Below are 26,407 nucleotides of genomic sequence, written 5' to 3'. Positions count from 1 at the left end.
TCCTCGTCGGTGATTGCTTTAGTTTGTCTAAGTTGCAGCCTGCTATTCCACTTAAAATTATCTATCCAGTCAGAATTATCCTCAAGGTCAGCTGGTGAGAGCGATCAAATCCATGACCACAGGGATTTGATCATACTGTGATAAATGACATTCTCCATGTTTTCCCGAACCCAAATCTGTAAACATTAGTCAAAGAAGACAAGAAGAGGAGCGGTTGAACAGCTTGCTTCGATAGCTCAGTTGGTAGAGCGGAGGACTGTAGAGGCTTACAGCTGAAATCCTTAGGTTGCTGGTTCAACTCCGGCTCGAAGGAGGTCTTTTCTTTCATTGGCCTCATCCAGCACAGTGATGAGTCTACAGACAGGAGGTGATCACTTTTCATGTAGAGCAGCTGTGTTTTATATTGCAAGCAGCACTGAGTTTCTAACATTCAGGAATTGAAATCCCAGTCTTCCACAAGACAGGCAGAGATCTTATCCGCAAAGGGGTTTAAACAAAGAACATCCCTGGGTGGGCTTGAACCACCATCCTTTCAGATAACAGCCGAACACGCTGACCGATTGCACCACAGAGACATGTTGAGACATGTTGAGAAAATAAAAGTGATGAACTGTGGATGGCAGCCTGCTGTTGGTCTGAATGAACAACGATGCAGAAACAACAGACAAAGTCAAATGAATCAGAATTAAGAATTAAGGGTTCAATTCAGTATAAAATGTCTTTTTAATCATCTGACATCACAGACCTTCTGACATCATAGATCATCTGACATCACAGATTGTCTGCCATGGCAAAAGCAGTGCAAAAGTTCACTGCAAATGCACTGCAACACGCAGTGAAAAAAATTGCAGTGAAAAACCAACACCACACTGCAAAATGCATCGAATATCCACCGTATTCGCACTGGAGATGGTTTTGTGGCATCAACGATGTCTCCTTTGATACTGGAACCTCAACCCAGCACCTTTCTCTGTTTGCATGTGTTGTTGTTTCCATTTTTTCCATTTTCGAAGGACGGAGTAGCAATATTTCGACATGTCAAAGGAATTTTTGTCTTTTAAAAGTTTGGGCGGTCAAGAGTAGACCAAAACATCTTTGTCCTCAAAAAACACACCTTAATGCAGTAGGGGTGAAAAGAAAGTGGTTCTGTCAGAAGTTGGATTTGAACCCACGCCTTCAGGAGAGACTGCGACCTGAACGCAGCGCCTTAGACCGCTTGGCCATTCTGACAACAAAAGCTGCAACAATAGCCGAAAACTTTGCTGAAAAATTAGCCCATCAAGCGACAGAGACATGCGGAACTTTTCCTGTTGCAGCCTGCTATTCCAGCTAGAATTATCCTAAATATCTGCCTTTAAGGCCATCGTGAATGATTTCTAAATATCTTTGAAACCTGTTGATGGTGAACGCAGAGGTTGTTAAAGGGGCCTTTTCTCAAAGCTTAGCTTGCATGCCAGTACAGGGGAATTAGCTCAAATGGTAGTGTGCTCGCTTAGCATGTGAGAGATAGTGGGATCGATGCCCACATTCTCCACAAGACTTTAGCTCTTTGTTGGAGATACAGCATACAGGGTGGACTTTGGAGGCTTTTGGGAAACAGAAGCAGGACTGTTATTGTGTACGGAGCTTTGACTGTTTCCTTTAGCTTTCAGCTGATCATTAGCTGTGGATGGACCTGGTATCTGCTATCTGGATCTTTGCTTGGTTTCACCTCCTCAACCAAAGTTGAAGCTGGACCAGAAGGAGACATGAAGACTATCCAGATCATTGACAGGTTGGGGGAGAAAGTTAAGTTTTCACTGTTATGATATCAGACTTCTGCAGACAGGATACTGAGATCGGATTTTCAGAACAAAGTAGCACAGGTAGCTTAACCAGGAAGAAGGATATCCAATACAGTAAGTTGGGGAGTCTGGGGTTCATAACCCAAAGATAAAGTTAAATTAATCATATCCAGAATGAAGAGCTCAATTAAGAATAACATTTCTTTTAAACATCTGACATTACTGTTCGATAAATTTGGTGACAACTGCACTTTGGGTCCATTCGGAGAACATGGGGGGCTGAGTGACTTCATCACCAGAAATTAAAATGTCTAACATCGATAAAACTGCAGCAGCACAAATAAAAAAATTTACAGCACAAACAAACGGTACCATTTTGCGTCCATTCAGAGTGGATGAGGGAGCTCTGGATGACGTCTTTCACACATATGTATGTGTGTTGTCAGTAATTTGTTTGAGTGAGTAAGCAGGACAATATGGAGCAGTTCAGGATTTCCTATGCTTCATTATAAATGCTGGAGATGCCGGGGATTGAACCCGGGGCCTCATACATGCGAAGCATGCGCTCTACCACTGAGCTACATCCCCTGTGTGGCCACCCACAGGGCTTCTAACACACTGTGACAGGTGAAGGTTCATTCTGATGGAATGAACTGTTTCTACACAAGCTGCATGAATGTGACACAGAGCTCATGTTTAAAGTATTTTTCAGTAACCATTATCAACGGGCTCATCTCATCCAAAAGGTTTCATCAGACAGATCGCTGTTTTAGCTGTCGCAGGAGCTCAGAAGCTATCTGGTTAGCTAAAGCTGCTAAAGCTGCCACACCATGCAGGGAATGTAGCTCAGTGGTAGAATGTGTGCTTTCCATGTATGAATCCTTTGGTGCAATCCCCAGCATTGCTAAACAGTCTTCTTTTGTCTGTTTTTCTCACACAGGTTCAAACACAAGCTCCTCCTTTGTTCCTCCACTGAGTGAGACGGAGCTCTGACGTCACTCCTCAGTAAGGAAAGTGACACATGACGTCATCACACAACTGGCATAATTTATTCGGCAACATCTTAAGTTTTACAGATGAATATTTTAATTTCTTTGCTTATAAGCAACAATGTATTTCATTAAAGCTGATGTCTTTCTATAATGATCCATCATGGACCGCTGGACACTTTGATATCAGTAAATCCACTTTGTTTTAAAGATGTTCAGAGTGTTTCAGAGTTTCTGACGTGATACAGAGAGACAGATCCAGTGTCCCAGAGAGAGAAGAGTCCCGACACTCCCTGATCTCACTGCGGGGTGGTCACGTGGTTCATGTCAGCCTGCTGAACTGTCATGTTCTTCTGTGGAACAGACAGCAGAGACTGAGACATTGCATGCTAAATATAAATAAAATCACATACCCAAGTACTTGTTTGGCTGTTATTGCATTATTCCATATTCGTAAATGTCAGTTTTACATTTGGGGTGGTGGGGTGACAACTGAAAGCTCTACATAAGAATTACTTAAATAAGTTTTGGAGGGAAAGCATCACGTTTGTGTCAGCTGGGGAAATATTTTGATGATTCAAATGCTCTTTTTGGCGTAGATGGATTATTGGATTTCCTTGATTTTGCTTTAATTCCTATTGACTTACTCGTGGTCTGATAGTGATGGAGAAAGCAGAGTAGCAACAGTCCATTCAGCATTTATTGTCCATCCCACTTTTTCTGATGAGGCAGGAGCTGACCATACAACCATTATAATTTTAAGACTAAGCAATACAGAAAATGTGAATCGAATATATTACAGAGCAACAAAAGATCACACTTGGATGAATTAAATTGTATTTTTTTTTTTATTAAACAGTGAGTGAAAACATCAAGAACAAATGTGCATGTAGAGACATCCTCTTCCTCTGTGTCCTGGACACTAAAAAGCAGATGAAGCAAAACAGATGATGTTCAATTGTGTCATGGTTCATTGGTTACAACTAACACTACACAACTAACCAACACAGAGACTCTGAGCAGGCCCACCTGGTCTTAGACCCAGACCCAGACCCAGACCTAAATCCAAACCCAGGAGACAGAGGTTGAGTGAGTCAGTGAGGAAGAAGCTGCTCGTTCTCCTTCAACAGTTTGATCTGAGGAAAAGTCACTTCCTCTTTTCAGGAATCAACTTCTACCATCTGTCCACTAGATGGAGATAACTGAGCATCAACTGAGAACTGAGTTCTTCATCATCTGGAAACAGACAGCATTGTTTTCTTCAGCTGGAGCTCTTTGTTCAAATCTACATTGAGATTCAGAGCCAAATGTTTTTCCTTTCCTGGATTTACTTCATCATTTCAGTCACTCTGTGGATTCAGCTGACAAATGCAAAACACAACCAACATTTAAACGATGACGTGTTGAAACAAAACTTTATTGATTCAGTCTGGTCAGCAGAATATAACCTGATGAAATCAGCAACATTAAACTGATGTTTCTACATGAATGCATCACTGATTGTAAAACCATAAACTGAACATGAACACTCTGTACACTCAGCGTTACACACATGAAGACAACATCATGTGTTGAAGGTGATGTTGAGCTGAACAGGACTTGTATTGAACACACAGAGGGAGTGCACCGTTCCTGGAGATACTGCAATACCAGGTCGATGCGTGGAGTGGACGGAGCAAGCCCCTATTCCATCTCCCTGTTCCAAAAATCTATTTAATATATGGTCCCCGGGTAGGGGACGTATCAGATATTAAACTGATAAGAACAGATACTACACTTGATCTTAGCCAAAAGGCCGAGAAGCGATACCGCTCAGCTGTCGGAGGTAACGGAGTGTTTCTCCGCACCGACCCGCTCAGTGAGGGGTCAGAGTCGGCTTCAGTAACAACATCACTCCGAGAGAGACACACAAACAGAAGACATGAAGAAACGAAGGAGGGATCAGAAAACAACCACAGACATGTTATTTTCACAAAGTTACGTTGTAGAGCAAAGAAAACGTCTCTTCTTGGTCACCTGTAAAACTTCATATCTATGTTTACCAGCTGAATATTATTGTGAAAACATCAGTTTGTCCTCTCATGTGATTGGCCTCATGGTGTGTCCATCAAAATAACCCCCCTGTCTGCACGGATTCTCTGAAGATTCGGCTCTCCTCGACTGGACTCGGCTTTTTTAGACCGAAAGTGAGAATAATAAAATGAAAGGGTAACTTTGTCATCCACAGAATAAAACCACAAATACTTCTCACATCTTTTTGGTGTCATGATTTTCCGCCGCTGTTCCCTGTTGTCAGCTGTTTTCATAAGAAAACATCAACGTTATCTGAATATAAAACAGTTGAAGCTGACAGTAATTCTTTAAAACGACCTGACAGACTACAGACAGCATTTCACCAAGTCACATGAGTCCTACTTTGCATTCCCCCGTATTAAGAATAAGTGTAAAAAGCTCAGAAGTTATTCACTTCTATTTATTCTGCCCTCCCTGAACGTGCAGTGTTTGATGGGCAGATTTCCCCAAATGAGGGAAATGTTCTTCATTCAAGCTGTTTGTCACTCCCAGATGAAGCTTCCTGTAAAACTAACAAATAAGGATTAAACATCATACACCATGTGCACACAAATGCCTGAACACCCACATATTTAAAATAGCAAACAAAGTCATTTTAACCCAGAATTACTGCCATTATTTTATCTTCACATAAAGTCCATTATGTCCGATTAATGCTAACATACTGTAGCGGAGTGGTGTAGATGTAAGTACTGGTTGAGACAACGCCAACGCCAAAAACCCGAGATTAACAAAAGAAGGCACAAACAGGTTCCTTGTTGAATAAAAAAGTACAGAGACGTGTTCTCAACAAATAATGATAATTTTTATTTAAAATAGCAGGCTTAAAAGGGAAAAAGGCTTAAAGCACGACAAAAACCAGGATGGCAGTTAAAATATATTTATGAAATTTCTTTAAAACGTTATCAAAATATTAACACTGCCAAAAGTAAATTTTTAAAAAAGTAAGTAAATTACAACAAATGTAAAATAAAAAATAAAAAACTAAAAAAAAGGGGGGGGGGCGGAGCTGAGGTCACTGAGGGAGGCGATGGATAAGACCACCAATACTTATCACCATTAGTGCAGCACATCAAACAAGGCGGAATCCACACGTGCCCCTGGTGACCACACCCACACACACACACACACACACACACACACACACACACACACACAGAGGGTCGTGTGACTTCCAGTAACCGCAGCAGCTGAAAGTAAAAGTGTTCAGAGTTCAGCCTCCATTTTGAAGCTGTCGGAGCAGAAGCAGGGAAACTGAAGGCTGAGGCCGGTGAGTGTTAACATTATTATTATTTCACTGTCAGTTTGTCCCTGTGGACTGTGGAGGGACGAAGACTCACAGTGGACTTCTGTAACACTGAGACACTGAGACATGGAGGTCAGAGTTCACTTTGACGAACAGAGAAAAACTCCAGCTGAGCTGAGAACAGACCGTATTAACAGTCAGGGCTCTCAAGTTTTGAAGTGAGTTCAGAGTGAAATTGAGCTCTGACAAATGACGCATAAATTCATACAAATAAAGATATTTATTGAATTCAGCATTTTAGTGCAGGTGTGTTTATGTCTTTTTTTTTTTTTTTTTGAGGCCGTCAGCACGGCGGTCAGTGGCTCCCATTTCTCAGAGTGTCTGTCTTCTTCTGTAGCATATGTGCGGAATATCAAAATCTCACCCGGATACAGCAGTACAATTTTTTTGATTGGCTGTTCGGTAGATACACTCTCTTTGATTGGCTGACAGCGGGTTTGTGATAACTGAGTGTGTTAACCCTGAGATAAGGGGAAACTGAGTTATCGGTTCCTGAAACAGGGGTATTTAAACTCTGAGACAATCACCATGGTAACAGACTCTGTGAACATCACCTGCTCGCTGGTTTTCTTTAAGAAACCCTGAGTTTCTACCTGTCTCACAAAGACAGCTGTCCTGAGTAAATGTCACTGTACACGTTAATAAATATAAAATGATAAGGATCTTTATCCAAATAAACAGAAACCTGCATGATCTACATCAGTCAGATTATTATTCTGTGTGATTGGGATAGATCATCAAGTGTAGAGAGCAGCAGGGTCCCCTCTCCTCCTCCAGCAGCATCGCACACTAATGTTGTGAGCAATGTTGATGGAGGTTCCTCAGAACTGGTCAGCTGGCTAGGAGGCCTCTGAACTCAGTTTGACTTCAGTTTCCTCGGTTCATTTGTCTTCCAATACATTTAGAAACAATAAGAAACAAAGGCAGCACTTTAATATGACCAGTTTTGTTCAGCAGAAACTGTTTGATTTCTCCACACTGTGACTGATTTAATGTAAAATGTTCCCACATTGTTTATCACCATCTAGTAGACAGATAGTAGAACTTCATCACATCCTGTTTGTTTCCTGTAATGAAGAAGAAAACTGGTTCAGTAACATTAATGTCAAATCTTTCCATTTTGTTCCAGAGCTAAGATGAGCCAACAATATTTTTTTGGAAAATTATTTTTTATTGTTTATCATTTTAATCCATGAGAACACTGATTGAATATATGTAATATTCAAGGTCTGTATCTCCTGAAAACATTGTCTCAGCTCTGTTGCTTATTAATAACAAAACCAAGAAGCGGCACTCCTTGTTTTTATGAGTTGTTCGATCAATAAGGTTACAATAATTAAATCACAATTCCATCAACACATCCCACAGTCAGATACCACCATCTACTGGACAGACAGAAGAAGCACCATCAGATCTGAGATACATTTCTCTGAAACTTCCTGATTACTGACAGATCAGACTGATTTCTATGTGAAGTTGTGGAGACACACTATTTAAATAATGTGTCAAAGAAACAAATGTTTAAGATTTATCATATTCATCAGATGAGAGAACCACCTCCTCTGGTCTGGCAATTCCTGACAGGTCAGACTGGTTTAGTTGTAATTGTTCTTTTTGTTTTTGTGTTGTTTTTATTTTTTTACTTGGCTTCTGAAGGAAAGATTTGGCCCTCAAAAATGTATTTCATTAAAATTGTAGACCTCGAAATGTGCCAAGCTATGGTGATCATAACTGATCCATAATTCTTCAACTTGCACTGTAAAAAGTAAATGGTGATCTGAGTTTGCTTGAAATAAAGTGTTAATGCCAATGTATAACATTGAAGATCGGGATTAACATGAATCAGGAATGTTCTCTGTTTATAACACAATCTGACTGAAATCAACACAGAGAGAGAAAAGTCAAACAGTTTGTTGTTGGGAGTTAAAGGCTGAAGTTAATGACAGTAATGATGATGATTGTGTCCTCTGATGTAAATCCTGTGTTAATTAATCTTTTTGTTGTGTTTGTGTGAAGGTGGAGGCTCAGCTATGAATCAGTGTGAGGACAGAGAGGAGGGAGCCCCTCCCTCTAAAACCACTCTGTGTGGGGAACATGAGAGTCAGACCAAAGCTCAGAGGTGAGATGAGGATCTCTAACTGTCCATCTGTCAGAGCTCAGCACTCAGATCACTGCTGCATCATTATTCACTCTCACTGACACTTAGAGTTTTTACTCCTGAACCTTTTCTGCTGCTGTTTTTGTTTTTTGCCAAGATAGAAAATATATAAATTAAGATGAAAAATAAATCACACAATAAAATATTCTTGGTGACTTGAAAGCTAGACTTTATTATTTTAATTTAAACAGATAATGTTGTGCTCTGTGTCTTGTTTGTTATTTATTTTAATTAAAATTTTGGTTTTGTCTAGCAACCAGAAGTCAAGACCAGATTCTCCTGAACTGAGCTGTGTGTCCATGAAGAGTGTTGGGTCGATGAATCGTCCTATTTACTTTAAGGGAGGACAACAGTCTGCTGTAGCCAGCTGTGTGTCCATGAAGAGTGATCGGTCTATGGATGACTTTATCAAAGAAAAAAGGTAAAATCTGATCATTCACATCTAAACCCACTCTGTGTGGGGAACATGAGAGTCAGACCAAAGCTCAGAGGTGAGATGAGGATCTCTAACTGTCCATCTGTCAGAGCTCAGCACTCAGATCACTGCTCCATCATTATTCACTCTCACTGTCACTTACATTTTTTACTGCTTCAACCAGGATGTGGAGATTCGTTCATTCATATTCACCAGTCCATCACAGAGCCAACACACACAGACAGACAGAGACAAACAATCTGCCACACTCACACTCAGACCTACAGACATGGCTGTTGTGGAGTAACAGCACTAACCATGATGCTGCTGTGCTGCCTGCATGTAGAGATATATTTCTTTTTCTTTTTATTATTATTATTATTATCATTATTATTATTATTTGACTTGCACATGTCAGTAATACTCTATGCAAAATACTTCATTTTAGTCAAATGAAAAATATCCAAACAGTCAAAGTGACATGTAAATGTTATTAAAATGAACAACAACAATAAAAACATTGCACAATAAAATATTCTGGCTGATTTGTGGCTATACAAATGAAAGCTGGACTTGGCTGATTTATTTTCAAGTTATAATTTTCTGCCCACTTTTTTTGGTTAATTCTTTTAATGTCAACTCTGTTTTTTCTAGCAACCAGAAGTCAAGACCGGATTCTCCTGAACTGAGCTGTGTGTCCATGAGGAGTGATCGGTCTATGAATCATCCTATTATGTTTAAGGGAGGACAACAATCTGCTGGATCCAGCTGTGTCTCCATGAAGCGTAATCGGTCTATGGATGACTTTAGCAAAGAAAAAAGGTAAAAGCTGATCATTTGTTGTTGTTTGACTCATTAAAGGTATCAAAGCTTGTCTATCAGTTTCTCTGCTGTTCATAGAAAACTTCTGGAACAAACTGTATGTTTGTGTCTTTTCTCCTCAGATTTAAGTCTGACAAACATCATCACACAGACCTGGACTCCATATTTATGGTGTGTAAATGTTCATCCAGTGACTACAACAGACACCAACAAAGACTTGAGTTTGAAGCTGCACTCTTTAGACCAGTAGAGCTTTACTCTGTGACAGACAGGAGTTGAATTGGGATTGAACAGGTTTGGGGTGGGAGAGAGTGGGAGAGGACTGGGAGTTGTAGTTCACCACAGAGCAATAATCCATCAGCCTCAACAGATATGTTCTGTATGAATATGGTCTGTTGGAGACTTTTACAAAACATTTCTGCTCCTTCTTGTTCAACTACAGTGAATCTTAAAGAAAAGTTTATTTAGTTGTTTTCCAGATAATTTGAGCTGTGACTTAATAACAAAGACCAAAGTTATCAGATTCAGTCCTGGACCTCGATGGACTCTGTCTCTACAGGGTTTAAAGATGGAATAATTCATCAGTGAACTAGTTCAGGTGGTCTGATCCATCTTCAGCCACAGTCACAGTTAATACCCTGAATTTTCACTTCCTAAGTTGATGTGTTGAAGGGCTGTATCAGTTTGGTCTTCATGTGATGATCAGGATCTCTGTGTTGTCAGAATCTAAAGTCAAACTTAGTAAGTTACACCAGTGAAGTTAGTTTAGTGAAGTCAGCAGGTCTGAATCTTTCTGTGTAGCTCTGGAAAGAGACGTGGCAGCAGATGATACAGCAGCAGCTAAAGTTGAACTCTGCTGACTGATGATCTGATGCTTTGATCCATCAGTTTATACTGAGAGTGAACTTTACACAGGATGTTATTGTGTTCCAGCTGCTGGAGGAGAACATCGCCTGTTATGTGAAGAACGAGTTGAAGAAAATCAAAAGGAGTCTGAGTCCAGATTACCCACAATTCATGAAGAATGAGGATGATGAGGTGGATGAAGAGCAGAGGAGGAGCAGAGAGGCATTTCTGAAGATCACAGTGAACTTCCTGAGGAGGATGAAGCAGGAGGAGCTGGCTGACTGTCTGCAGAGCAGTAAGAGGATTTAACATGATGGATGAATTAGCCATTTTCTGTCAGGAGACAGAGAGAGACATGATCATTCTTATTCCTCAGAAGTAAATAAATACCTTGTTGTTAAAGTTTTTAACCTTTTTTTTTTTGTTTGTTTGTTTATTTAGAAAGTCATGCTCGAGTTTGTCAGCGTAAACTGAAATCTGGCCTTCAGAAGAAGTTCCAGTGTGTGTTTGAGGGGATCTCTAAAGCAGGAAACCCAACCCTTCTGAATCAGATCTACACAGAGCTCTACATCACAGAGGGAGGGACTGGAGAGGTCAATGAGGAACATGAGGTCAGACAGATTGAAACAGCATCCAGGAAACAGGACAGAGCAGAAACAACCATCAGACGAGAAGACATCTTTAAACCCCCACCTGGAAGAGACCAACCAATCAGAACAGTGATGACAAAGGGAGTGGCTGGCATTGGGAAAACCGTCTTAACACAGAAGTTCACTCTGGACTGGGCTGAAGACAAAGCCAACCAGGACATAGAGTTCACATTCCCCTTCACCTTCAGAGAGCTGAATGTGCTGAAACAGAAGAAGTTCAGCTTGGTGGAACTTGTTCATCTCTTCTTCACTGAAACCAAAGAAGCAGGAATCTGCAGCTTTGATCAGTTCCAGGTTGTGTTCATCTTTGACGGTCTGGATGAGTGTCGACTTCCTCTGGACTTCCACAACACTGAGGTCCTGACTGATCCTACAGAGTCCACCTCAGTGGACGTGCTGCTGACAAACCTCATCAGGGGGAAACTGCTTCCCTCTGCTCGCCTCTGGATAACCACACGACCTGCAGCAGCCAATCAGATCCCTCCTCGGTGTGTTGACATGGTGACAGAGGTCAGAGGGTTCAGTGACCCCCAGAAGGAGGAGTACTTCAGTAAGAGGTTCAGACATGAGGAGCAGGCCAGCAGGATCATCTCCCACATCAAGACCTCACGAAGCCTCCACATCATGTGCCACATCCCAGTCTTCTGCTGGATCACTGCTACAGTTCTGGAGGAGGTGTTGAAGACCAGAGAGGGAGGAGAGCTGCCCAAGACCCTGACTGAGATGTACATCCACTTCCTGGTGGTTCAGTCCAAAGTGAAGAAGGTCAAGTACGATGGAGGAGCTGAGTCAGATCCACACTGGAGTCCAGAGACCAGGAAGATGATTGAGTCTCTGGGAAAAGTGGCTTTTGAGCAGCTGCAGAGAGGAAACCTGATCTTCTATGAATCAGACCTGACAGAGTGTGGCATCGATATCAGAGCAGCATCAGTTTACTCAGGAGTGTTCACACAGATCTTCAAAGAGGAGACAGGGCTGTACCAGGACAAGGTCTTCTGCTTCGTCCATCTGAGTGTTCAGGAGTTTCTGGCTGCTCTTCATGTCCATCTGAACTTCACCAAGTCTGGAGTCAATCTGATGTCAGAAAAACAAACAACAACTTGGAGGTCTAAACTAATAAGGACTGGATCTAAAAGAACACGTCTCTACCAGAGTGCTGTGGATGAGGCCTTACAGAGTCCACATGGACACCTGGACTTGTTCCTCCGGTTCCTTCTGGGTCTTTCACTGCAGACCAACCAAACTCTCCTACGAGGCCTGGTGACACAGACAGGAAGTAGCTCAGAGACCAATCAGAAAACAGTCCAGTACATCAAGACAAAGATCAGTGAGAATCTGTCTCCAGAGAAAAGTATCAACCTGTTTCACTGTCTGAATGAACTGAATGATGGTTCTCTGGTGGAGGAGATCCAACAGTCCCTGAGATCAGGACGTCTCTCCACAGATAAACTGTCTCCTGCTCAATGGTCAGCTCTGGTCTTCATCTTACTGTCATCAGAAAAAGATCTGGACGTGTTTGACCTGAAGAAATACTCTGCTTCAGAGGAGGCTCTTCTGAGGCTGCTGCCAGTGGTCAAAGCCTCCAACAAAGTTCTGTATGTGCACATAAATCCATCTATATCAACCAAATTTTTTTCTTTGTCAAAAACATATATTCTCCTCTTGTCTTTCTGATTCCTCTTCAGACTGAGTGGCTGTAACCTCTCAGACAGAAGCTGTGAAGCTCTGTCCTCAGTCCTCAGCTCCCAGTCCTCTAGTCTGAGAGATCTGGACCTGAGTAACAACAACCTGCAGGATTCAGGAGTGAAGCAGCTGTCTGCTGGACTGGAGAGTCCCGACTGTAGACTTAGAGGACTCAGGTTTGTGCTCAGTAAGGTTCAGTACTATAAAAGATGCTGACCTACCAAATCATTTTGTTAATTCCAATTACAAATTCACTTGAAGGGTGACACATTGGTAAATACATGCTGATGCCCAGTGCAATATTTGTCAAGCAAAATAAAACCTAGTGGTGGAAATACTTGAAATTTGCGGAAGCACCTGGTGAAGCATAAACTATCTTTAAAGGCACATGATTGTGGTGTTTGATGTGCTGGGAACAAACTAAGTGTTTAGTGAGCACAGCTGTAACCAGAATGGGTCAACATGCTCGTCTTTCTGAAAAAGAACCCTCAAACTAAAAACAAGCACCTCTGATATTATTCTAAGTGTTTTTTTTTTGTTTTTTGTTTTTTTTTGTCAGTCTTAGGTTTATTTTATAGTGTTCAAAAGTTTAAGGTCTATAATTATATTTAAAGGGTAAACATGAATTTTATGTTTATATTTACTTATGTTTTTTAATTTTGTTGAGAATTTTCAAAATATAAGAGCAAAAACTATTTGCATGTTTTTATGATAATAATTCAATGTTTAAGTTGATACTTCAAGCGTTACACATTCACAGTAAAGTACCTAAATGAAATACCGTTGAGTACAGGTACCAAACACCAGGTAGCAGTACTGGTGTCAGTTCAGCTCTGAAATGTAGCCAACCCTGCTGATCAACTGTTTCAGGTCATTGATAATACAATGACCTGCTGTTTACTTTGAATAATGGCTGTGTGTATATATATATATCACTGCAGTGTTCATATCGCATTGTGGTTAGTCTTTCTGTAATCCTCTTCAGACTGAGCCTCTGTAACTTCTCAGACAGAAGCTGTGAAGCTCTGTCCTCAGTCCTCAGCTCCCAGTCCTCTAGTCTGAGAGATCTGGACCTGAGTAACAACAACCTGCAGGATTCAGGAGTGAAGCTGCTGTCTGTTGGTTTGAAGAGTCCACACTGTGAGCTGGAAACTCTCAGGTCAGAATTCATGTTTTTGTCAAGAATTTTTAGATATTTTTATGATTTTTCATTAAATTAAGTAAAATGAACTAAAGATGTCTTTAGATTTGGGAGATTGTCATCAGTGTAAAATACAACACAAAACACAACCTTTCTGCAGCTTATGGCATCTGTCACAGTTGTGATGATGGAGTTGTCATTCAGGAAAATATTTAAGGGGCTCAAAGACACCAGAGGTTGAGTGGACTGCTGATATGATGCTCTGTGGATGAATGAACCTGGTTGAACACAGAGCAGAATCAATGTGTCAGTATACAGTGTTTGTGTAACTGTGTCTTTACTTTAATCAGTGTGTTTGTAGTTCAGCTGTTGTGTTGCTCTGCTGTTTATCTTTGTGTTTTCTTTCAGTGTTTCTTTGTTGCTGTTGATTCTCTAAAAAGTAGCAGCTTTTTTAATTCATGCAGCTCATCAGAGGTGACAAGTAATGAAGTCCAAATACTTTGTTACTGTACTTAAGTAGATTTTTCAGGTATCTGTACTTTACTTGAGTATTTATCTCTCTGACGACTTTTTACTTTTACTCCCTAGATTTCTACACAAAAATATGTATTTTCTTCTCCTTACATTGTAAAAACAGGCTCATTACTTAAAAAAAAAAATCTCCACAGACAGACTAGAGAGGGAAAGAGGGAGAAGGGGGAGTGGGAGAGGGCAGATAGAGAGAACAGATAACTTGTATTCAGTAACGGTGGGGGAGCTAGAGGGGGCTGGATTTTTCATCGGAGAGGCTTACAAATTTTAACTGTCTGTCGGTCACACATGGACACGCATGTGCAACTTTTTCGTAATGCGTGATTTGATTGGTTTCATACATATGTTACAGTTTTGACAGCTCCAGCAATGGCATAGCAATGCAACAGTTGATTGTGGATGCTGCTTACAGTATTTTTATTTTTGCTTGGGGGGCTTAGACTTTTTAAGGATGTATGGAAAAAATTCATATTTACTTTTTACTTTTACTTTGAAAGTACATTTCAGAGCCTGTACTTTCTTACTTTTACTTGAGTAAAGAAGTTGAATCGGTACTTCTTTTAACAGTGTTTTTTTCCACATGTATCTGTACTTCTACTTAAGTACAGAATATGAGTACTTTTGTCACCTCTGCAGCTCATGAGTGCTTGTTGTTCCTGCTGCAGTGTCTAAAGACCGGATTATATATGATTGATCACTTCCCTTCATTTATCTGAGTTATTTTCTGGTTAATTGTAACTGCACCCATGAAAATGGTGATATTTTATACTCAGCTGTCTGCACAGTCATCGGAGTCAGCTGTTTGATTTTTGAAAAATTAGATTTTAATTTGATTTTGAAAATCTTTCATGTTCCCAAAGGGCAATTTGGTTTGTAGCTGTTGAAGCTCACCTACAGCTTATTTAAAAATCAAATAGCAGATGGAACAAAGGAATTAAGATATGTTTTATTTAGCCCTACTGGGGAAAGTGTACCTTCTCTTAGAAGGGAGAAGCTGAAACTCTCCATGAAGAGAGTTCTCCAGAATGGTCTTTGCTCTCTGAGTGGCTCTAGCTTGATACACCTTTCCCAGATCATTGAGGCTGATGCCAATGTTTTTTTTTTTTTTTTTTTTTTTTTTTCAGTTTTTCCTATTTAAAATGCTGATTTTAAATAGCAGATAAAAGCAAAAGCAGATAAAAGCAAAAGTTAAAATGGTGTCAGTAACAGACGAATAAAATATTTTAAGAAGTTTTTTGTCAACATTAAATCACCTCAGTTTCATCAGATAAAACAGCCTTCTTTAGCCTTGTTACAAATGACATCTGAGTTTATCTCAAAGGACAGTCTGTCATTCAGGATGGTACCTTAGTACTTACACTGACTCCACTGCTGTACCTTTAACAAAGGTTTGGGCTTTGACAGGAGGGTTCTTGCGGAAGTGAAGGACCATGTCTTTTATTTTAGACACATTAAGCTGCAGGTAAAGGTCATCAGACCATTTAACAAAAAATGGTAGCCTTCCTGCAGAAGGCTAACAATCACATCTGCAAATTTTATGATAAGCCTTGACTCAAACATGCTCTTACAATCATTGGTGTCAGGGAAGAACAGAAGCGGTGACAATACACACTCCTGAGGCGAACCTGTGAAACACAATAAGGCCTCAGAAAGGGTTTCATTAACACCAGTTCTCTGCAGCCTCGTCAGAAAATCAACTAACCAACATATGGTTCCAAAATCAATGCTGGGAATTTCTGAAAGCCTCTGAGCAAGAACATGAGACCGCATATAGTTAAAGGCTGATGAAAAGTCAGCAAAGCATAGACGTGCATGTGATTTCCTTTCATTGTCATTTCATTGTCTGTGTCATTGAAAGCAAGCATTTTTTAACCAGGGGCTCAAAACTCTTCATCACGACTGAGGTGAGGGCCACAAGACAATAATCTTTAATAACAATAATAATAATCTTTTAATATCTTTGGTGTTGGTACATTTGCCATTGAAATAATAATGGATTCTTTCCATTATGAGGAAACTTTCAGTAACAAGGACTCCTGAAAAATGTTTTAATTTCATTTAAGAATGGGACACAACATTTAAGTAGTTGACCTGTTGCCATCAGGTCCATGACTTTTCCGAGCATTCATCTTTTCAAAAATGTTCCACACACTGATTTCATCTATCTGAATCAGGCTGCTTACTGCAGCAGCCCTGAATTTGAATCGATTTTCAGAAAAGTCCTTAGAGTCAAATCTCAGATAAAATTGGTTGAGCTCTTCTACCACAGTAGTCAAATTTGCCAGTATTAGACACTTTTTTTCCTAAACCATAACCTTATCCTTTATAGAAAAGGAAAGTGTTGTTTTGTACGTAAGGTTCCACTGAAGTGGAGCAGATGGCATGATATTGTTCTATTAGTGTAGAAAGTGAAGCTGTTTTCTTAATTTTATTCAATAGTTCTTTCATCTGACATTGTCATTCTGACATAACATGTTTTTGGTGTGTGTGTTCAGTCTGTCAGGTTGTCTGGTCTCAGAGGAAGGCTGTTCTTCTCTGGCCTCAGCTCTCAGCTCCAACCCCTCCCATCTGAGAGAACTGGACCTGAGCTACAATCATCCAGGAGACTCAGGAGTGAAGCTTCTGTCTGCTGGACTGGAGGATCCAGACTGGAGACTGGACACTCTCAGGTCTGGACAGCTCTGAGGAACTCTGCTTCATGTTTGATGGTGGATCAAGTTGATCCTGACTCTGTTTCTTCCTCCAGGGTGGACCATGGTGGACCACAGAGACTGAGACCTGGTCTGAGGAAGTGTGAGTGTGTTTTCACTTTGATTCATGAAAACTCAGCTGCTCATGTTACACTAGATTTTTACATTTCTGACTGAAGTCCAAAGATGAGTTTCATTCAGGATCAACACTTCATGTGTTTATTGATGTGGATCTCCATCAGCCGTCATCTTTGACTCCACAGCAGAAAAACAGCAGAACATTGCTGACATCTTGATTCTCATATTCAGTAATTGTTGATGTTCTAACTGGATTGTTGCCTTTTAATTTAAATGTAGTCAAACATTATTCACAGGTGATGAAATGTAAGTTTGAATGATTCACTTTCAGTAAAGTTGTTGATAAATGAACAGATGATAAACTGCAGCTGTTGTTTCTTGTTCTCTCCATCAGATGTCTGTGAACTGGAACTGGACACAAACACAATCCACAGAAACCTTAAACTGTCTGACAACAACAGGAAGGTGACACCTGTAGAAGAGTATCAGTCATATCCTGATCATCCAGACAGATTTGATTTCTGTCCTCAGCTGCTGTGTAGAAATGGTCTGACTGGTCGCTGTTACTGGGAGGTTGAGTGGAGTGGACTGGTTTATATCTCAGTGAGCTACAGAGGAATCAGAAGGAAAGGACACAGTGCTGACTGCGTATTTGGAAAAAATGATCAGTCCTGGAGTCTGATCTGCTCTGATGGTGGTTACTCTGTCTGGCACAACAACAGAGAAAAATCCCTCTCCTCCTCCTTTGTCTCTCACAGAGTAGCAGTGTATGTGGACTGTCCTGCTGGCTCTCTGTCCTTCTACAGAGTCTCCTCTGACTCACTGATCCACCTCCACACCTTCAACACCACATTCACTGAACCTCTCTATCCTGGGTTCAGGATCTGGTCTGGTTCAGTGTCTCTGAGGAAGTTGTATTGAAGGATACAAGAAACTGAGATGCTTCACTTCTCAGCTTTTGAGTCTCCATCAGTTCCAGATTGGAGACAGAACTGGACTTTACTGTCTAAATGTCAGTGTGTTCCTGAAAAGCGGACCTCTGGGATGGAGTTTACATGGACTGCTGTCAGATACATTTCTGAGCTTTTGGTCAAAGACTGTCTTTCTCCCATCTCTAATAATTCTCAGTTTTATCCACATGTGGCAAAAAAATTATAAGAATCAATAAACAACAGGATGCTGAAAGAGCAGAACTCAAAGACACTGCAACAGCAGAATTTATGTCCAGAAAGGTGTGTTTTGTTTAGTTTAGTTTTTTTCAGTGTATTGAATAAGCTTTTTTTAAAACAAATGTAAAAAAACATTTTTAAAACAAACATAACATCCTATTTTAATCTGAGTGTTACTGTGTGAGTGGATGTGTGCGAATGATCTGGCCTGGGTGGAGAATGTTGTTTGTTTTTATTTTGTAAGTTGTAAAGTACTTTGTGCGCTGAGAGTCAGACTGGCGCATGCGCACGAAGAAGCTCACATTGTCTCGCGAACGAATGAAGTGAAACACAAATCAGCTGTTATGAGACAAATAAGTGTCCTTTAATTGAACAAAAACCAAATCTGTTGGTTTGTTCCTCCTTCTACTTATTAAAATGCTTATTTTCCTGCTAACTCATTTTTTGAATCACAGACTGAGCGAAGCTGCGCACCTCATCCACTGTGTGTTTGTGTGCGCGCGCGCGCGCGCTCTCTCTGCTGGTCTGAGCTCTCATTTCATTTAAATGCTTTGTTGGATCTGTCTGTCTGTATCATGTCAGAAACTTTGAAACACTCTGAACTTCTTTAAAACACGCTGGATTTACTGATATGAAAGAGTCCAGCAGTCCATGATGGATTATTATAGAAAGATATCAGCTTTATCAGCATTGTTGCATACAAACAGGTCTGCTGGCGCCTGGAGATTTATGACGTAATGGTATCGGTAGTTAAATAGGCATTGGTGGTTCAGTGGTAGAATTCTCGCCTGCCACGCGGGAGGCCCGGGTTCGATTCCCGGCCAATGCACAGTAACTCTTTACCAACATCCAGATGTTAGAAACACAGTGCTGCTTGGAAAATACCCTGATAGACTCCAACACACTGTGACTTTGTGAAACAACCAGTGGAGCCCCCTGGTGGTCAGTAGAAGTGCAGCCCCTCTGAGCTGGTGGCAGACCAAGGCTTCAGTCTGCACACATCTTCCACATGTGATGGCACACACACTGTGTATTGTGGCAACATCCGTCCCCTCAGAGAGAATCTGCTCTTTAACCCTCCTGTCGTTTTCACCTCCCGCCCCTTACTTTAGTGTTCCTGCTCTGTTTGATACGGTGGCCGGTAAGTGCAAAACTAAATTACAAAGTGCCAAACACTTTTACAAAGCGTGAAACAAATTTACATGTTGGGAAATATTTTTACATTTTATTCAACAAAATGACATAAGAAAAACACTTTTCCCACGGACAAAACAAATTGAAATTTTAGAAAACTAATTTACAAGTTGCGAAACAATTTTCCAAACGACAGAATCTTCCGGAAGGGGAATGTCCCAAATGCCGGAAGTGATCCAGAAGAAGATTGACTGTGAGCTCAAAATGTTTGTATCGGTTTGTGTGCCGGGAAAACTTTGCGGAGTGAAAGTTTATGGCAGCATAGATTAAATGGTGTTTTGGCCGTTTTGTGGAAACAACTTGAGCCAATTTACGCGGTTGTGTTTTCTGTGCGGACGATCTGTGGAATGTTTAACGTTGATGAACGGACCAGACGGAAGGAGCACGCGCACAGGAGACATCTAATAAACAGCCGGAAAATGCTAAACAAGCTAAGTGTAGCATCGCGCTAACTAGCTGAAGCCGCTGTCAGACATGCAGTGAATTAAAGTGCACCGTTTCATTTAGCCGCCAATCGTTGTCTTCACGGAATAGCAACGAGTTTAGTTAGTATGCGTAGCTAGTTTTTTTTTATTTTTTTTAATTTTAGGCTTACAATTATGTTAAATGCACAATTGTTGCTGATTGTTTTAGCTGCTGCTAACTTTCTGTTTTGATACGGAACTCCGTTCATTCCAGCAGAACAACCATGAACATCATATAAACAATTCATGGAGGACAGAAAGTCAAAGTCAAAAGAACTGTGGGCCGAAAGGAAACAGGTCCAGGTACGTGTGTGGATATATCTGTAAAATATGGAAGTAAATATGTGTGTGTGAAATGAATGATATCTTTTTGTTATTTTAGCAGATAAACATGATGATGATTGATGGCGCCACATGGAGCTGATTTAAAAGCTCAGAGAGGGAAAACACTCCCATTATATACAGATCCGGAGGTAGCAGCACCTGATCTACTGAAGCATGATGTGAAGTTTACACGGTGCAAACATCAGCCTGCGGACTCTTAAAAGGATGATTCCTCTCCAAACGCCATCAGGTTGGAACTTCGTGGACCTGGACAACTGTTTGGCTATCGGACGATGTGGCAGGTACTCAGACAAAAGTCCAATCTTCGAGTGAAGAGAGATGATGTGATGAATGAGAGAGCACGCAGAAGGTTTCTAAGAAGAAGCTGCTACTCAATGGGAGCGAACTGTATGTGGCATGCAGATGGTTCTGATAAACTGGCTCTCTCAGGACGCATGGATGGATTTTTTCACCTAAAGTGCTGTGGCTCCAATGTGGACCGACAAATAACAAGAAGCCAACAGTGATCGCTGAGAATCTCCTCTCATGAGACTGAGGACTGATTGTGGCACGGAGAATGGCATTATGGCTGCCATTCAGTCTCCCCTACGCCTCCATCATGATGACTGCTGCTCTGGGCCGTCCAGCCACATGTATGGCTCATCCACGAATAAGCAGCGTGTTGAATCCTGGTGGGCCATATTTAGAAGGGGAAGGTAAGTGGCCTTCATGAAGTCATTTTATTATGACTGACCTTTCATTTGATTTTTATCTTTATGTTCTATCTCAGATTAACTCCTCTAAACATATATAATAATTGAGGCTGTGACTTTAACGCGTTCATTTCAATTCATTCATTACAAAGCCTTTAATTAATTATATTTTTTTTAAAGGAGTCCCACTTTTACTAATAATATATATTTACTTCTGATTCTATCCATTTCTACAGGTCTCAGTTCTGGATGGAGTTGTTTGCTGGATACTTCAACGGGAGCCATGAGCATCAGTGCCTTCTGAGATGTTGCTATGGTGATGTTGGATGAGTGTGTGAGACTGTGGAACAGTCACAGGATTCACACTTCCAGAACAGCGTCATGTCCAATGAACTGTGCTGCTGACCACACAGGTAATATTGGTGATGGATGGATATTTACATGTTTATTTTATTATTTTATTCCTTAAATGTAAATAAATAATATAAATGCTATTTATTGTATCTAACACAGATTTGGCTCCACAGACTGGATTTGAGATTGAACCAGCTGATTTGGATGCTGTTCCAGAGGCGAGCCTGTCAATAGCTCCATGTGGGGACTCAAACATGCAGGAGGACTTTGACTTTGTTATGGAGCACAAACAACTACAGAAGCCAGAGAACTGGGAGTCTGCAACAGAACTGTACATGAAGCTGAAAGAAACTGCTCAGCTGTGAGTCAGTGACAAAGGGAATGTTCCCTTCACACATTATCAAGTGCTTACTCATTGGGGTTTCTGTCCTATTTCTATTTTATTTATTTTTTAAATTAATTAATTTTTTTAATATACATGTCAAGAGCCATGAGATGACTGCTGTGATTTGGTATTAGACAAGTAACACAGAATTGAATCAAATATTGCTATGACTGAAAAACATGCAATTTTTCTGTTTTAAAATAGTTTGGAAAAAACTCATAACCAATCTATCACAGATGCAATCAGAAGGTAATATTTGCAATTTTTTTATTGTTTGTAAACATAACATTTGCATTCCCATTGTTTCATTTCTTCAGATGAACAGGTACCAGAATCATTTGGAAACATCACAAAGAAAAGTGAATGACAAACTATGAAATCTGATCTGGAGTGGTGGAACACTGCAGTCTGTCTGAACACCAAGTGTCACAGCTTCATTTTTGCTGAGTTTGAAATCAATTGATAAAAATTATAGCAAAGTAATGAGTCCTATATTTTTGTAAGTATGGAATACAAAACCTCTTGAAATAATTTGTTTTGTCTGAAACTTAACGGTGAAAATCTGAACTGTGAGGGAAAACAAAAAAAAACACCTTTTTGGAGTCTGGTCTCGAGGGGTGATCTAGTTACCAATTACAAGTTACAGTTACAAGTCCATGTGTGACTTAAACACAGTTTGTGAATCTAGGAGTGCTAATTTCAATGTGTTTGAACATGTATTGGGAACTGGGAATGGAGAGTCATCCAGGAACTCTATTCTTGGCGATGGTTCCAATCCGGACGGGGGAGGTGAAGTCAGCCCAGCTGCAAACATCAAAACATCCTCCAGAGACACAGCAGCCTGACCTTCTGCAAAGAAAAGCCTTCAGTTACATCTTGGCAATGTATTTTCTCAATGAATAAAAAAAAAATATTTACAAACCTTCACAATCGAAGACACAGTCCGCCCAGTAGCCCAAAGTTTGACTTTCTTTAAGTCTCCTGTTACTTCCTGATGGACTGAGGTCAGGTTTGAAGAGTCTCAAGTTCCAGACCAGTGAGTGGCTTTTCAGAGTGGCACAGGACAGGGGCCAGCAAAGTAGGCTGTTGCTGCAGTGCAGTCAGAAACTGAAGAGCTGAAAGACCATCTTTGAATCTAAAAAGTGACCACAAACATTGTTTCACATTTAAATGACCTAAAGAAACTTCAATGTTTTCTAAAATGACTATCCACCCAAACATATAGAAATGAGTAAAAATGGTTGTGTGTTGAACATTACTGATTTAAAGAAGAACTCTGTGTCTTGCTTTGCACTTGGCAGGGTAAATGTTTTTGAAAAATAGTTCAAGCAACAAAGCGTATGTCATGTGATATATAAAGTTAATGATCATTAACCATTAGTATTGTTTACATCTAACCCTGTTCATACCATTTGCATTGTACACCAAGAACTGATGTCCTTCTGGTCCATCAGAAATGGGCCGGTCTTTCAGATGTTTCATCAGTAGAGTTAAAAACTCTCGTCTCAGCCCACCTGTGTCAATTCCTTCTTCCAAAACAGCAGCATCTGTGAATTTTACCAGCATGTCACAGGTTTCAGAATATGTTGAACATCTTACAAATGCAAATATCTTTCCCATGTAATCAATAAATTTAAATTAAATTAAGTGAGTCACTGTCGTTTTTTTTTTACTTACCCGTAGCAAGTACTCCTGACTGGATTTGTTTCAGGTGGATCCAGATCCTCAGTGTCAGATATTACTGTCTGAAAAACAAATGAAAATATCTGAAACAACACACTGAAAGCAAAGAACATCAGGCTGCCATAATCTGCCTTAATACCTGTCCAGGCTGAGCTGTGGATGAATCTCTGAAACATGATAAAATTGATAAACTGATGAACTTTATGATACAGAGTATAACAGAGCTTTGAGTAACATTTAGAGGTAGAGAGGAACCATAAGATTTATAAATAAGATGATTGTGTTATAAATTATATCACACGTATGGTATTTTCTACCACATGTTCATCACAATCACATCAACAACTTAAAGACAAATGACTTCTTTTGTAAAAACTAATACCTACCCTTTATCTTCAGGTTTGCTTTTGGGAGAACCGTGTTTTTTTTGGTTCAAAAACCTGAGAAGAAAAGCACACAATTGTCAGCAACTTCAAACAGCTTCCATTATTGTTCCCTCACCACATACAGTATATATCAATGGTGAAAGGTTATCAGGGTGTCTGATTGGAATAGTAAATGCCAAATAATCAAGACTTGGTTCTTAGACTTAATGCTTGAAACCAAATACATATCCTATCAATAAATAAATAAAAAAAAAACTGAAAGTACAAAATGTAAAAATGAACGTACCACAGTTTCAGCTGCATTGAATTCAGCTGTGCTCCTCGATGTGATGACAATTTCAGAATCAGAGTCTGATGTATCAACCTCTGTAGTAAAAACAAACAACACATTATTAATTATGCTACATCAGAGTAAATAAATATGTAAAAATATTGAATGAAGAGATCCACAAACCTCCTCTAAAGTGTGTTTCTAGGCAAATGAAAAAAGTGCCTTTCCTATTTCCTTTTTATATTCTGCCAGTTTGAATGGGCTTCCTGACCCAGGCACATGGAGCACCTCTGAACAGTCTGGATACAAAAGAAGGTCTGCTCCTTCATCCATCTTCTTGTTAAATGTTCTCATTTCTTGGACAGCTTGCTTCAGTAGATCAGGTGCTGCTACCTCCGGATCTGTATATAATGGGAGTGTTTTCCCTCTCTGAGCTTTTAAATCAGCTCCATGTGGCGCCATCAATCCATGTTCATCTGCTAAAATAACAAAAAGATATCATTCATTTCACACACACACATATTTACTTCCATATTTTACAGATATATCCACACACGTACCTGGACCTGTTTCCTTTCGGCCCACAGTTCTTTTGACTTTGACTTTCTGTCCTCCATGAATTGTTTATATGATGTTCATGGTTGTTCTGCTGGAATGAACGGAGTTCCGTATCAAAACAGAAAGTTAGCAGCAGCTAAAACAATCAGCAACAATTGTGCATTTAGCATAAATGTACGCCTAAAATAAAATAAATAAATAAAAACTAGCAACGCTTACTAACTAAACGCGTCGCTATTCCGTGAAGACAACGATTGGCTGCTAAATGAAACGGTGCACTTTAATTCACTGCATGTCTGACAGCGGCTTCAGCTAGTTAGCACGATGCTACACTTAGCTTGTTTAGCATTTCCGGCTGTTTATTAGATGTCTCCTGTGCGCGTGCTCCTTCCGTCTGGTCCGTTCATCAACGTTAAACATTCTACAGATCGTCCGCACGGAAAACACAACCGCATAAATTGGCTCAAGTTGTTTCCACAAAACGGCCAAAACATCATTTACTCCATGCTGCCACAAACTTTCACTCTGCAAAGTTTTCCCGCCACACAAACCGATACAAACATTTTGAGCTCACAGTCAATCTTCTTCAGGATCACTTCCGGCATTTGGTACATTCCCCTTCCGGAAGATTCTGTCGTTTGGAAATTTGTTTCGCAACTTGGAAAGTTGTTTTATAAAATGTAAGTTTGTTTTGTCCGTTGTAAACGTGTTTTTCTTATGTAATTTTGTTGAATAAAATGTAAAAATGTTTCCCAACATGTAAATTATTTTCACGCTTTGGAAAAGTGTTTGGCACTTTGTAATTTAGTTTTGCACTTACCGGCCACCGTATCAAACAGAGCAGGAACACTAAAGTAAGGGGCGGGGGGTGAAAACGACAGGAGGGTTAAAGAGCAGATTCTCTCTGAGGGGACGGATGTTGCCACAATACACAGTGTGTGTGCCATCACATGTGGAAGATGTGTGCAGACTGAAGCCTTGGTCTGCCACCAGCTCAGAGGGGCTGCACTTCTACTGACCACCAGGGGGCTCCACTGGTTGTTTCACAAAGTCACAGTGTGTTGGAGTCTATCAGGGTATTTTCCAAGCAGCACTGTGTTTCTAACATCTGGATGTTAGTAAAGAGTTACTCTGCATTGGCCGGGAATCGAACCCGGGCCTCCCGCGTGGCAGGCGAGAATTCTACCACTGAACCACCAATGCTTGTTTAACATGTTTTACCACGATGTCATGAATCTCCAGGCATCAGCAGCCTTCAACACTTGCTGCATGTTCAGAAGAACTTCCTGCATTTTATAACGTGGCAGCTAACCCGATCAGGGAGAGTCTTATTTTTTCTGTTTTTCTCACACAGGTTCAAACACAAGCTCCTCCTTTGTTCCTGCTGAATGAGACGGAGATCTGACGTCACTCCTCAGTAAGGAAAGTGATACATGACGTCATCACACAACTTGCACAACTTATTCGGCAACATCTTAACTTTTATTGTAATTTCTGTATTAATATACAAGAATGTATTTACATTCAAGCTGATATCTTTCTATAATAATCCATCATGGACCGCTGGACACTTTGATATCAGTAAATCCACCGTGTTTTAAAGAAGTTCAGAGTGTTTCAGAGTTTCTGACATGATACAGACAGACAGATCCAACTGAAGTATTTAAATGAACTGAGAGCTCAGACCAGCAGAGAGAGCACACACACACACACACACAGTGGACGAGGTGCGCGATCCCA

General features: G+C 40.4%; 1 protein-coding gene and 6 non-coding genes across 7 annotated transcripts; 3 read left to right on the top strand and 4 right to left on the bottom strand.

The window, feature by feature from the left end:
- The first annotated feature begins 225 nt into the window (after positions 1-225).
- trnay-gua (transfer RNA tyrosine (anticodon GUA)) lies at positions 226-313 on the top strand. The gene is given in 2 exon segments: positions 226-262; positions 278-313. It is a non-coding gene; the product is annotated as a tRNA-Tyr (tRNA).
- Positions 314-1,147: 834 nt separating this feature from the next.
- On the bottom strand, positions 1,148-1,230 carry trnal-cag (transfer RNA leucine (anticodon CAG)). Its single transcript has one exon. It is a non-coding gene; the product is annotated as a tRNA-Leu (tRNA).
- Positions 1,231-2,300: 1,070 nt separating this feature from the next.
- Positions 2,301-2,372, bottom strand: trnaa-cgc (transfer RNA alanine (anticodon CGC)). The gene has a single exon. It is a non-coding gene; the product is annotated as a tRNA-Ala (tRNA).
- A 2,017-nt stretch (positions 2,373-4,389) lies between these two features.
- On the bottom strand, positions 4,390-4,580 carry LOC115058488 (U2 spliceosomal RNA). Its single transcript, XR_003842093.1, has one exon. It is a non-coding gene; the product is annotated as a U2 spliceosomal RNA (small nuclear RNA).
- Positions 4,581-8,182: 3,602 nt separating this feature from the next.
- Positions 8,183-18,478, top strand: LOC115057484 (NLR family CARD domain-containing protein 3-like). Its single transcript, XM_029524633.1, has 10 exons — positions 8,183-8,271; positions 9,380-9,497; positions 9,674-9,718; positions 10,481-10,688; positions 10,835-12,638; positions 12,729-12,902; positions 13,712-13,885; positions 16,894-17,067; positions 17,145-17,191; positions 17,561-18,478. Exons 1-10 carry the CDS (start codon positions 8,183-8,185, stop codon positions 18,085-18,087), a joined length of 3,360 nt encoding a protein of 1,119 aa, XP_029380493.1. The 3' UTR covers positions 18,088-18,478.
- A 615-nt stretch (positions 18,479-19,093) lies between these two features.
- On the top strand, positions 19,094-19,164 carry trnag-gcc (transfer RNA glycine (anticodon GCC)). Its single transcript has one exon. It is a non-coding gene; the product is annotated as a tRNA-Gly (tRNA).
- A 6,635-nt stretch (positions 19,165-25,799) lies between these two features.
- Positions 25,800-25,870, bottom strand: trnag-gcc (transfer RNA glycine (anticodon GCC)). Its single transcript has one exon. It is a non-coding gene; the product is annotated as a tRNA-Gly (tRNA).
- Between the last annotated feature and the right edge of the window lie 537 nt (positions 25,871-26,407).

This window comes from Echeneis naucrates, chromosome 2 (genome assembly GCF_900963305.1).
Source record: "Echeneis naucrates chromosome 2, fEcheNa1.1, whole genome shotgun sequence".
NCBI lineage: Eukaryota > Metazoa > Chordata > Actinopteri > Carangiformes > Echeneidae > Echeneis > Echeneis naucrates.
This window is presented reverse-complemented; position numbering and strand designations above follow the sequence as displayed.

Coding starts and splice junctions, on each gene's coding strand:
- LOC115057484 (XM_029524633.1), top strand. CDS start 8,183: ATGAATCAGTGTGAGGACAGAGAGGAGGGAGCCCCTCCCTCTAAAACC. Junction 8,272..9,379: donor AGTCAGACCAAAGCTCAGAG/GTGAGATGAGGA, acceptor TGTTTTTTCTAG/CAACCAGAAGTCAAGACCGG. Junction 12,903..13,711: donor TGTAGACTTAGAGGACTCAG/GTTTGTGCTCAG, acceptor AATCCTCTTCAG/ACTGAGCCTCTGTAACTTCT.